Here is a 13,557-nt window from a genome sequence, read left to right as displayed (position 1 = left end):
ATTAGTTTGCTTCCTCATCTTAAATATTATGTTATTGTTTGTGTCAGGTACAGACCCACCGTTATCCAAGGGGGAGGTCGATCGAAGTGAAAGATTACTAAATGCACCTTTAAATATGTTAACATTGTCTTGACAAAGGTGATGAATATATAAAGTTTCATGCCTAAATGAAATGTTGCAATGTACAGATGATTTATTATTGAAGATACAGTACTATGCCACAGCACAAACAGACATACGGCTTCGGGCTAGACAGCACCTCAGGGCTGCTGCATTACACAGAAGTTGACAGAACATGTTTTTACAAAACCACTGTTTGAAAAATTACAAATTTGCCTATTAGGGATTGTTTGATTCCTGTTTTTTTATGCAATGTTAAGAGGGCAATGTATTAATTGCTAATGCAAAATGAAAGGGACACGAATCAAAGGGGCAACATGTTCAACATCAAAACAGTATGATGCTGTACTTTAGCTAAACACTGTGAAGTTCAGATGTCACTGTGATGCTGCTGCTAAACCTCTGCCCCGACAGTGAATTGGTTTCTCTCTCCTACAGTGGGAAGCTGTCAATGTTGGATTCATTGATCTGCCAGCACTAGGACCCGAGAGGCTGGGAGAGAAGACGCCCGACCGCCCACCAGACCACCACAGCCACCATGGCCTCCACCAACGCAGACATCAACGGTGAAGGTATCGAAACCGAGGGTTTTATCGATGCGGCGCACAGTTCAGTTGTTGAAGTGAAACTGAATTTGAAGATCACAGCATTCTCACGGAGTTTCTCTGCTAAATGATTGGTCTGGGAAAAGAAACAAATAAAAGAAACCTTGGGGAAGTGGCACGCTGATTTGGTATCTTCACCCACATAGAAATTCCTGTTACACAATAAGAATATACAGTATTTGGGCGCTCCTATACATGAAATCTATATTTAAAGTCTTGACATTTCTGTTGATGTCACACGTCTAAATGCTTTTGAATAACCGCAGTTAACCGTAACTGATTAGAATGATAACAAAGTAACTTTTGGAATCCAGTCCAGTTCCACATTATTCAGTGTAAAAATTTACATTTTCCAGGCATTTAATATAGCCAGTTATGGGTCTTCATCTCAACAATGCACACTCTGTCGGTTGCTTTGGAAATATTTCATTGAAAGTAGATTTATGGAATTATAAATCCATTGTGATTGATTTGTTTCACTTTAAAACCAGTCTGCCATGGAGCACTGGTGAAGGGCTCTGTTGGAGGTTTCATCCTGGACGTTGTTATATTATTTCTGAGGGGTTGCAAGATGATTTCCTGGGAACAATTTATTACGAGCATACACATTTATGATGTTTTTAATATTTGTAATGATTGCCTCTTTCTTGCTAGGGTTCTTTCAAGTGAAATAGTCTGAAAAGGGAAAATAAAAATCACTATTTGGTGCCAGAGTCCACCTTTCTGAATAGGCATTGCTTTGTTTTTGAGGGTCACAAGCTGAAAAGACAAAGCCGGTGTAATTTGAACCCGTCTAGTATCTATTACATAGCTGCAGTGGATGTGCACACACTGTATGTGTAATCAAATGGGCAAGGAGCTACTGAATCATCAAAGCAACTTTCATCAAGAACAAATAAATTGGAATTACAGCTTCCCGAATGCACAATGGGATCCTTTGTATATTGTATTGTGTTGTAGGCTCGTACTTTGAAAGGAGTCTGTTGAAATTCTCTCTCATTACTGACTTTGGGTCAGATCTACAATTTCTGGAGGCTTTAGGTTCAAAGACAGACTGGATCATTATCATATTGATGTATTATAGAGCACAATGGACATAAAACTCTACACAATACACAGAAAATAGCCTTCCCCTTTTCTGCTTATACAAGGTTTCTCAGCCCTTTTGGCAGGTGAACGTCAGTGAGGTAGGAATATTGCCATAGGCGAAGTTTCTAAAGACCATGAAACACATCGGGCGTCTTACATTGTTGATGTTTGCTGTGTGGCAGACTGCAAAAAGAAAAATAAAATTTCTACTCATTGGGGGAACAGACTTCTGCCTTGTAAACTTAAGCAGCCTGTCGCACCAGTTCACCTTGATTTAATAAGCGTGCAGATCTGCCATGTAAATAAAACTTCCAGCGCAAATTACTTCCTGTATTTTGGTGAAGACAGAAAGTCCCCTGATAATACTAATGCTGTGTGAATCGAACTCAGTAATTAATTTCAATAATTTGTTTTTGCTTTATTTTGAAGTTTGCCGCAAACTTTAAGTTTGGCTTTGTTAATCAGAAAGTGACAAATTGTCAAATCTTGACCTTATACAATATGTATTTCAGCTAATTTCATTATCCTGTGTGAGGTTGGAAGGGTAATTCATTAATTTCATGAGGTCCCCACAATGTGACTCGGGCTTTTGTCCTCACTTCTTTAAACCCTCTCCTCTCCAGGTCCCATGTTCTCGGACCTGGCCCACAGTCCATCAGAAGCGGATGTGCTGTGTCCCTCTCCCATCCCCCCCGGGCCGTCCAGGACCCAGCGGCACTACGAGAGGATCGGAGGACGGACAGGAACCTCGTAAGCATGCTGAGTCTCAAACACGTTAACACACCCTCCAATATACAGTCAATAGCCAGTAGTCAATAATAAAAATATCCCTCTAAATGGATTGAAAATGTAGTAAAACATCTTAAGCTAATGAATTACATCACATTATTACGTCATCCGGTGATGATTACACCATAAGGGGTGTAACATTTTTAACTGATAATGTATTGAAATATTGAATAATAATTTAACAACTTGAGTTATTACAGTCAATATTATTATTGACAGATTTTGTCAATGTAATAAATAAACAAATAAATAAATACATGTGAGACAGGCACAACTAAACCACAGACCATGATAGTTCCATCGGTTACGGTCTATTGGCAAATATTGCACAGCTTTGTTTTCACACTACAAGCAAGAAAATAACCTCTTTTTTCCTTCTCCAGTTTTTTCCAGACTCTCATCCACCTGTTGAAGGGGAATATTGGTACTGGGCTGCTCGGTCTGCCTCTGGCTGTCAAGAATGCAGGGCTTGTGGTAAGGACAGACGCTACTTAGGTTACTCAATGTTCCAGCGCTTTTATCGTCTGATCTCACCGGGACGCATCAGCTGACAGGCCTGGACACACAGAAATTAGATCTCACATTGCTATCAGATCTTCAAAACTGGATGTAGAAGTGGTCCGGCTGGCATTGTGATCTGAACTCTACATAGTCTGGGCCATAGACGGTAAAAAAAAAAGAAAAAAGGACACACATTAGAAGAAGTGAAATTAGCTACTGAGACCATAACCTCTTCTCAAAAAAAATTGATTATTTTTTAGCAGAAGTTGGGTTGTGGTCTCATTGACTTCCTGGTTTTGGGCGGTTTGGAGTCTTTTTGGAGCCGGTCTCTAGCGGACGTTGGAGGAACTGCTGCTGCACACACTTCCTTATTGGCTTCAAAATTCAATTTGTGGTTTTGGCCGCTTGGTCCGGACCCAATCTCACCACAGTGTAAAGAGATAGAGAGGGACCAGTGAGGAAAAAAATTAATGTAGACACAGATTTAAATAGATACAGCCATTCTTTAGTGAGAATGTAGTGATATTATCGTATACAATCGCACTTTTAGAACCAGACCTCAAAAATCAAGTCAAAATGACAGTTGTGATAGTAGTCAGACATGGTCAGCCAGTGGGTTTTCTGAGGGCATTTTTTGCCCCCTCGATCTAATTTTTTTAGGGGTATTTTGGTCCTTTTCGGCAATGATACTATACTCTCTTTAACTGAACACAAATGCCACGATGCATCTTTATGTTCAGGAACCGTATCTGTTGAGAAAGTGATGGTAGTTGCATTTTTGTCATGATGACACGTATAAGGCATTCAATCTTACATTTTCATATCAGCTCAATCAATCACCCAAAATTAAAAAAATAAATCACTTGATTCTCTCTCTCTCCCAACCTTTTCCTCCCTCTCTCTCCCTCTCCTCTATCCCTCACTCCCTCCATCCAGCTTGGTCCGGTCAGCCTGCTGTGTATGGGGATCATAGCAGTCCACTGTATGACGCTCCTGGTTAAATGTTCCCACCACCTCAGTGCAAAGTAAGTACAATATGGCAAGGCAAACTTTATTTATATAGTGTACTGGCAGTACTCTAGACAAAGGTTAAAGGAAAAATCCACCTTACAGCTATTGGTGATGTATGAAAGAAATAAAGAAGGAAAGAAATGTGTTGGGTCTAGATGCTTCTGCAACGTTCCCCGGCTCAGTCAAGACTTGGTTTCACAGACACACCCATTCCCCTGGGGCTCGGGTCTGGTTTCCATCTCTGGAAAACCAGACCAGTAGTTCCTGGTTCTCAGGTTCGGTTTATTTGCACATCCATACAGAAGTTAAAACAGACAAGACTAGGAAACCCCAAGGGGCTTCAAAAAATATCTCTCACTAGTAGACTACTCGTGTCATGTGCTCATTGGAGAAATGCTTAGCTTTCTCTCTAGGCTTCCTGTTCTGAGGATTTGTTTTTGCTTCAGAGAGTCAGTTTCTCATCAGTTCCTCTGTTCTTCTCATAGCCATGCATGAGTCACAGGCCGTATTACTACACTAACAAATATGTTCATAGCCATTCTAGAGCAAATTTTATTTTAGTCATCATGGAAAAACATTTGGTCTGCTCTCCCTCGATTACTGATGTGTAATCTTAAACAGTAACGCAGGATGAGATCGCTGGGTTTACTATCCATGACCTGGTTCTTTATAGATTCATTGTTTTTTTAAAGATTTATTTTTGGCATTTTATGCTTTATTTGAGAGATATAGTGAGAGAGAGACAGGAAGGTATGGGAGAGAGAGCGAGGGGAGGACATGCAGCAAAGGACCACGGGTCGGATTCGAACCCGGGTCGCTGCGGGAAGGTCTGAGCCAAATGGTACGCGCCCTACCACTGAGACAATAACCTGAAACTAAACAAACCACAGCCTCTCTGTGTTCATACCTCGTCTCTGTTCCGGTGTCTGCTCTCTCTACTGTGAGAAGCCTTTCCATCTGAGTTAAACCAAAACGAATAACGAGGTGTGAATGTTTTTCCCCTCGCAGGGTGAACAAGCCGTCTCTGACCTACGGCGAGGCGGTGCAGTACGGGATGGAAAACGTTCCGTGGCTCAGGAGACACTCGCGATGGGGAAAGTAAGAAGAACGTTTACCTCCTGCAATTAAATACTGAGTATAGAGGATAACATACAGACTGTGTTAGACTGATATGTAGGTTTATCAGTATTGCTCTTTTATTAAATATTGGATATCGGCCAGTCATGTCGTCCCCAGCAGATATGATGGAGGTTCGTTTAATTGCTCAGTGGTTTTTTGTAAATTAATTCTTCATTTATAGGTCTATTGTATCCTTGAGTTTCCCCTACCATTGAATAATTTATGGAGTCACTCTGCCTTAAAGAGCTGCTAACCCGAAAGAATTTCATTAGTCAGTGGAGAGTTTTAGTGTCCCCTGGTGGTCTAAATGCTGTTTCAGAGGCTTTTCAGCGCTGACAAGAAGAAAATTCTGTGGGAAACACTGAATGCTCGTGTTTTTTTTGCCATGAAAATTGTCAGATTTAAAGATACTGAATAAAGGCACAAAATATTGGGGACTTCAGTCTAAAATTATTGGCATCGGCCTTCAAAAACCCTGACACTGAGACAGACTGTGTCACATCTGCTGGAGATAATGCGTGACGACGAGTTAGTTTGGTCTCAGAGTGACTTCACTCATTCAGCCTTGTGTTGTATTTGTAAGGATGACATTATTCTTCTCTGTCTGCCCTCTTCCCCTCTATTTTTGCCTTCCCTCCCTCTCTCTCTCTCTCTCTCTCTCTCTCTCTGTCTATCAATGTCTCTCTCTCAATGTCTCAGACGGACAGTGAATTTGTTTCTTATCATCACCCAGCTGGGCTTCTGCTGTGCCTACTTTGTCTTCCTCAGTGACAATGTCAAGCAGGTCAGGATAACACACACACACACACACACACACACACACACACACACACACACACACATAGAGCAACAGCAGAATACCTAAAATGTAAATGTTTTATCCTCTTATCTGTGATTGCAAGATCTGTACCTGCACTGAATAGCATTATTCAAGTAGAATATATTATGGATTGTGTACGTTTGCATGGTTACATCATATACACCCCATGCAGATCACACATATCCCTCAAAACTGTCAACATTGTATTTGGGTTGATGGCTTATTTCTGGCTATTAGGGTAAATGGAATCCCAGAGAGCCTTCATTTATGTAGTACTGTTTCTTACCACTAGATGGTGGTGTCTGTCCACTATTTGTCTCCTCTCTATCACCACCACAAGCTGCCTCATCTACCACACCAGCCAGAATGCAATATTAAATACATTTCATGGAATCGTCAAACATTTCAGGGAGTTTGTGATTCACTTGTTCTCTCTCTTATTCTTACTATGGGATTTTATTATTTGTGTTCTTTTGTTTTCTGTAAAGCACTTTGTGACAAACCTGCTTATAATGTTGTAAGCCTAAGTGTAGGTAAACAGCAGTTTAGATGAGTATAGTCTGAGTCCCAAGTTTTGAGGCACAAGTCAAGTCCCAAGTCTAAATGTAGATTACCAAGTCAAGTCCAAGTCATTAATGTCAAGTCTCAAGTCTAAATGTAGAACAGCAAGTCAAGTCAGAACAAATCAAGAGTCCAGTATCAATTTAATATCTTCCAGAAAACGAAATATCTAGGACTTTTCAATGCAATATGGTTTTAATAGGATAAAAACTTAGTAAGAGCATCATAAGTTTGATTTCTATAATCAGCTTCAACTTCAATAAATTCAATCATTCCATACAAATTCAGAAAACAGAAAAATTGTGACTTGAGTCCCCACCTCTTCTTACAGAAAGTTACATTTGATTCTGTGCCTTAAAGGTAAAAGTAAAAAAGGCTTCATGCTGACAAAAAAATTACTAAATCCTTTCCTCTCTTCCTCTCATAAATAAATGGATTCCACTTGAAAGAGCGAGCTGTTTATTTCTTTACGTTTCTTCTTCTTCTGCCCAGGTGGTGGAAGCGGCCAACACCACCACCTTCAACTGCCACGTCAACCTGACCAACCAGACGCAGGTCCTGGTGCCCAGCTTCGACTCGCGCCTCTACATGCTCTGCTTCCTGCCCGCCATCATCCTGCTGGTCTTCACCCCCAACCTGAAGTACCTGGCTCCCTTCTCCCTGGTGGCCAACCTGGTCATGACCGCCAGCCTGGTCCTCATCTACTTCTACTCGTTCGCGGTAAGGACCGATCTGTCGCTGGTTTCTGACTGCGAACCTTTATTTAGTCAGGGAAGGGTTTACTGAGTTCCATTCTGGTTTTCGTCTCCACCCTCCTTCACGTTCATACAGTTAAACTCGTTCACACGGTACAACCACAGCTTCTTTCTGCAGCTGCACCAGAGAAGTTGGTGGGGTTGTGTGCCTTGCTGAAGAGCGCAGTGACATGTCTTTGTTGAGGGAGAGGGATCAACTCATTCACTTTACCCACCCGCATTCTCCTAGCCGCTCCAGGGATTTGAACCAGCAACCTTTTCGGTCACAAACAGTCACAACGCTTCTCAAAGCCTCTGGTCTAGACCGGTGGTTCTCAACCTTTTTGGATCGTGACCCCAAATTTTCCTTTTCTATGATGATCTCATTTGATTAATCTCAAAGCTGTTCAGTATTTCACAAGACAAAAAGCAAAAATGAGACAGAAATCTGAAAAAATAGACTGATGATGATTATAAACTTGTTTAGCAGCTTATGTTTTTTTTCCTACTCCACAAATCATCTCATGACCCCCAAAACTTATCTTGTGACCCCCTGGAGGGCCTCGACCTCCAGGTTGAGAACCATAGCTCTAGACTACCACCGCCCCTTGATTGACCGTCATGGCTCATGCTCACTAAACTATAGATATAGTTTAGTATCTTCATAAATAAGGGCCATTGTATTGAATTCTTCCCTGACTTACAAAAATATGGAAAGATTGATGAATCAGGCCCAGTTGTCCGCTGCCAACTGAGCACAGAGAAGCAGACTGAACAGACTAAATTTGGTGTGAATGAGAACCTCAATCCCCACTTCAGCAACTGCTGTCAAAAGGCCCTTGAGCAATGCTCAAGGGCCAACAGTAGAAGACTGGTTGTACTGTGAAGCTCCCAGGTGTGAATTATTTTGCAATAATGACCATCGCCCTGAACATTATCCCGCTTATTACACAGCTACTTACCAAAGACCCTAGTGATTTAACATGAAATATTGATTTCAAGTGATTTTATTGCAAGCTAATGTAATTTACAAGCTTCCGCCAGCAGTCCAGCAGGACAGTCTGCAGTACCAGGGAGTAACGTCTTTTTGGCACAAGGTGTCACCAGTTAATTTGATTACTAATCATCAAAATGGACCAGATTTATTGTCTGCAGAGTGATATGATTAACTTTGAAACAGCGGTTTGTTATTCAGAAATAACAACAATAATGTGTTCATTGGCCAATCAGAATTGAGCATTCAACAAAGCCTTGTAGTAATATAAAAAACATGACTTGTTGCCAGTGGGACAGTGCCAAAACATATGCAAGACAGACGTGGCCTATAGCATTTACAAACTGGGGAATTATAATTGTTTATTGCATGTTGCTCAGTCGACTTTTGCTGACTTTCGCTCGATAAATAAAGGTTGGAAAAAAGTGATTTGATAGTGAACCAGTCTCCATGCCTTCTTTTAATATTACAAAATCAACAATTCTTACCATTTTACTGTGTTGACTTCATGACAGGATAACAAAAGTGCAGAATACTACGTCTAGATCTGGTTCCCCAACAACATAAATATGTGTTTCAGATGGGAATGTAAATAACACGCAGTAACTTCTGTGTTTTTTTGGGAAGAGATTCCCTGTGTGCAAAACTATAATCCTTCACAGTGGAGCTTTTTTTTTTCAATTGCAAAAACAGCAATGAATGAATCTGTTGTGATTAGTCTTTATCTGTGCAACCAGCCACCTCCGACTCTCTCTCTGTTTCTCCCTCTGTTTTACTCAGTCGCTCTCTCTCTCTCTACCCTGCTGATTGGATTCTGGGGTTGTTATGGATAAGAGGACAACTGTTAGCGACAGACTCTCTAGATTACCTGTTTTCCGGTCGTGGAGTATTTCATCACGCGGCGTGTGCCTGGTACAGATATGTAGCAGTCATGTTCCCTGAGAAACGGCCTCGCCTTGAAAAAAGCAATTCCCTGCATCAAAAAGCCTGCAAAGATCCAATTGTGAGATATATGGGCTCTGCGTGTGTCAGGAGCTGATGAATGACCTCGGCAAGGAATTTTGGGAAAACTGGAGCTTATTCAGGCATCGCAAAAAAAGTCTGTAATTGCCTCTCGGAGTTGCTTGGTTTGGTTTGACCGCCTTTCCACGTTTTAGCTCTACCTTTGACCTTTGACCTCAGAATGTATAATGATGATAATGTGATACTTAATTGCTCCCTGTAGGGAAATTCGCTGTTCTCTTGCCCCACTTCCACACAGAGGTCAGAGGTCAGGGTGAGCAACAGAGAACAGCTCCTCCACCCAGCCTGACCTGTGGCAACACCCCCCCCCCCCCTTCCCACATCCAAATTGACTATAAAGGAAGAAAAGAAAATGTGGATAATGAAGAAACAAAAGTTGAAGTTAAATAATGTGAAGGTGTTTTACATTCTTAATGGCTGCAGTCCATGTTTCTAAAGTTCTTGCAGAGGCTCCACGGATCCTGGCGAAATCTATTGATCCGATTTGAATCAGACAAATCTTGAGGTAGTTTCCCCCTAACAGCAAAGACATTCTTGGCTGCTATAAGTGCAGCCATAACCATACTGATCTTGCTGAATTGTTAATTCTAATTATATTTAACAGGATATCATATTTATATGTATCATGTTTAACAGGAGAACCCTTGGGGAACGTGGGATTGTCTTCCTAATGAAGGGATAATGTACAGCGGCTCTCATCAGGGTCTTGAATCACGCCGTCAGGGTTTATTTTGCAATAATGACCATCTCCCTGTGCATTATCCCACTTATTACACAGCTACTTACCAAAGACCCTAGTGATTTAATATAAAATACTGATTTAAAATGATTTCATTACAAGCTAATGTAATTTACCAGCTTACACCCAAAAACGAGTCTAGCAGGACAATCTGCAGTACCAGGGAGTAATGCCTTTTTGGCACAAGGTGTTGCCAGATAATTGATGATTACTAATCATCAAAATGGACCGGATTTCTTCACTGCAGAGTGATAATAATAATAATGATACATTTTATTTGTAAGCACTTTATGTAGTACTCAAAGACACTTTACAACAGTTAGGGGAAAGTAAAATAAATATAAAATACATACAAAAAAAAACATTGATACAAAATGATGATGATAATGATAATGATGCATTTCAGTTCTGGAGAGGCAGTGGGAGTTAGATATTGTAGGCCTTTTTGAAAAGGTGGGTTTTGAGTTTATTTTTGAATGAAGGGAGTGATATGATTAAATGTGAAACAGCGGTCTATTGTTCAGAAAATAACAGACCTCAGAGTGTGTTCATTGGCCAATCAGAATTGAGCGTTCAACAAAGTCTTGTGATAATAAAAAAAAAGACTTGCTGCCAAAAAGAAATTACAGTGGGGCAGTGCCAAAGCATATGCGAGACAGAGGCTGTAGCATTTACAAACTGGGGAATTATTGTCTATTTCAGGTGTAAAAAAAACTGAACTGCTTTTTTTCCATCCAGAACATCCCATACCCCATCGACCTGCCGAAAGTAGGGCGAGCCAAAGACTACCCTCTCTTCTTTGGGATGGCCATCTTCGCCTTCGAGGGGATCGGAGTGGTACGTGACTTTGACCATGACACAACACTCTAGACTCGGGGTCAAGCTGATCCAAGACACACACACACACATAAACACATACACACACTTATACACACACACCTCCCATATACTTCCGAGTCGGGCCTTTGATTTTTAGGGAGGAAATTCGTCTGAAACAACATCTTGACATCTTGCGTGACACTAAGGGCGTTTCCACACTGTAACAGTCCTTTTAAAGTCGGAACCAGAGTTTGCTAGGTTGTTCCATTGTATTGGTCTGGTTTGTTTCACTTTGCCTACTAACTTTGCCTACTCACTGAACCTCAAGTGAATTAGACCAATATTTCGATGGGAGTACAAAAAAATCAAACTAGAGTGGCACTCAGAGGGTGTTTTCACAATATAATGCTACACCTTGCCATTGAACGACCCTGTAGTATTCCAGGGGACTTTTAATTTTACTTCTGCTCTGGGATAACTGGTAGGTGTCTCTCTAGCTAGTGAGATTTCAAGGCTTGTAATGCATATACTGTAAAGAAGGGTCAAATGACATTAGAGAAGAATGAGGCTACAGCATTGTGCTTTTCATTGCTGCTAACGAAGTGAAAGAACCTTGTTCTTTCGCTGAAATGTCAACACAACTTTAGCCTTCATCATAATGACGACAAGCCAAAATCTTCAACAAATTACAGCATGGAAAAAAATTAGGCCTATATTTTAAAATAGAAAACTTGTGGGAACACTGTTGAGAGATTTTATTTTTCACTTATATTGACCTCTAGTGTTAAAAAAAGACAACATCCCAAAAAATAAATTAGTTTTACGATCTGGTTGTCTCCCCCCGGTTCGGCAGGTCCTTCCCCTGGAGAACAAGATGCAGCGGCCTCAGAGCTTCACCCTGGTTCTGTACCTGGGCATGGGCATCGTCACCTTCCTCTACATCAGCCTCGGCACCGTAGGCTACATCTGCTTCGGAGAGCACATAGGCAGCAGCATCACGCTCAACCTGCCCAACTGCTGGTAAGCTAATTAGCGTTTAGTTAGCATTCTAGGTCTCGGACCTAGATCAAATAGCACACGCAACTGATTCGTAGCGTTTGTTTCAGTCTGCTTGGAGTAGGTGGGGTTTGGCACATCGGACAGTTTGGTATTCTTTCTGACCTTTCTGATTGACTACTTACCTGACACTATCTTAATTGCTTGGTGCTGTAGAGTATACTATTGGGTACAGCCGCATTCTCAATATAAGCAAGTTTAACAAAGTTTATCTATTAATGTCATTTGTGAAAGCAGGGATTTCTTATTTTAAATGTTCACCCTGGGAGCCAGATTAATTAAGGCACACTCAACATAGACTAGCCTGCCATCCATTTAAGATCACAACCAGTAGTTTAAAGTCATAATCTGCTTGAGTCTTGTTTTTTGGGTGACATCTTTGGTGATAAGCGGTCATTGCTGTGGTGTTTTGCATTGTGCTTCCCAGCGTGTCTCCAGTACTTTGACGTCACTGGACTGACAGCAGCTCCAAAACCCAAACAAACAAACAAACAAACAAACAAGCAAGGGCTGCTGTACTGAGTGAAGAAACGACAAATAATGCAATGCCAGAATTTAAGACTGTAATGTCTACACTATTGTATAGAAATACAAACATATTTTATGAAACGGCATGGTAGCTGTCTACTTACGTTAATGCACCATATGTATTACAATCGATGGCCTGAAGCAAATAACAACTGACAATAATGTTATACTTGTGGCCCGTTCAACTTCACTTTCACTTTCACTTTCACTTTCAACTTTATTGTCATGTGTATTAAAATACAATTAAATACTTGTGCTCTGGCTCTCTCTGCCTTAACACAAAGGGCACACCATCACAAAACCAACAAAAAAGAGAAAGACACTACAGACCTACATAAACTATGTACACAATGCACTCATATGTATACATTATATACACAATATACAGTACACAATAACATTACATATTATGCAACAACAGTGTGCAGTGCATATGGGTGCGTCAGCTGTTCAGCAACCTGACTGCCTGTGGAAAGAAACTGTTACTGAGACGGGTGGTGTGTGATTTGAGGCTCCGGTAACGTTCTTTAGATGGAAGGAGCGAGAACAGAACATGAGCGGGGCGTCTGGTGTCCTTAATGATGTTTTGGGCTTTCCTTTTGCAGCGAGTGGTGTAGATGTTATGAAGTTGTGGTAGTTCTGTGCCAATGGTTTTTGCTGCTGTCTTTACAGTCCTTTGTAGCAGTCTGCAGTCCTGAACGGTCAGGTTGCCAAACCACACTGTGATACAGCCTGTCAGAACACTCTCTATGGTACAGCGATAAAAGTTCACAAGAGCTTTGGTGCTCATGCCAAAACTCTTGAGACGCCTCAGAAAGTACAGTCTCTGCTGTGCTTTCTTGAGGATGCAATTGGTGTTAAGAGACCATGTGATGGTGTCTGCGATGTGTGTACCAAGTCTAGAACACTAACTATAAAGATATCTATAAACAATAACGGTACATTGTTACTCCAGCATTCACGCTACAACAATATTGTTTTATTTCAGCGCCGAGTATTCTGAGCAAAATGGAGCATGATCACTTTACTGACCTGCTTTTATTTTGCTC

At 41.1% G+C, this 13,557-nt stretch overlaps 1 protein-coding gene across 1 annotated transcript in view; it reads left to right on the top strand.

The window, feature by feature from the left end:
• Positions 1–13,557, top strand: part of slc36a1 (solute carrier family 36 member 1) — a 44,248-nt gene that overhangs the window by 4,601 nt on the left and 26,090 nt on the right. The window contains exons 2-10 of the mRNA XM_071513353.1: positions 559–692; positions 2,438–2,564; positions 2,987–3,077; positions 4,041–4,129; positions 5,124–5,213; positions 5,934–6,018; positions 7,108–7,335; positions 10,844–10,942; positions 11,778–11,944. Coding sequence (XP_071369454.1) covers positions 659–692; positions 2,438–2,564; positions 2,987–3,077; positions 4,041–4,129; positions 5,124–5,213; positions 5,934–6,018; positions 7,108–7,335; positions 10,844–10,942; positions 11,778–11,944 — 1,010 coding nt within the window. The 5' untranslated portion in view covers positions 559–658. The remainder of the gene's footprint in view (positions 1–558; positions 693–2,437; positions 2,565–2,986; positions 3,078–4,040; positions 4,130–5,123; positions 5,214–5,933; positions 6,019–7,107; positions 7,336–10,843; positions 10,943–11,777; positions 11,945–13,557) is intronic.

Source organism: Centroberyx affinis, unplaced genomic scaffold (genome assembly GCF_046629955.1).
Source record: "Centroberyx affinis isolate AG114_WGS23_722 - 3 ecotype Tasmania unplaced genomic scaffold, CSIRO-AGI_Caff_v1 ptg007033l_1, whole genome shotgun sequence".
NCBI lineage: Eukaryota > Metazoa > Chordata > Actinopteri > Beryciformes > Berycidae > Centroberyx > Centroberyx affinis.
The sequence above is the reverse complement of the archived record's forward strand: the minus strand, read 5'-3'. Positions and strand labels throughout refer to the sequence as shown.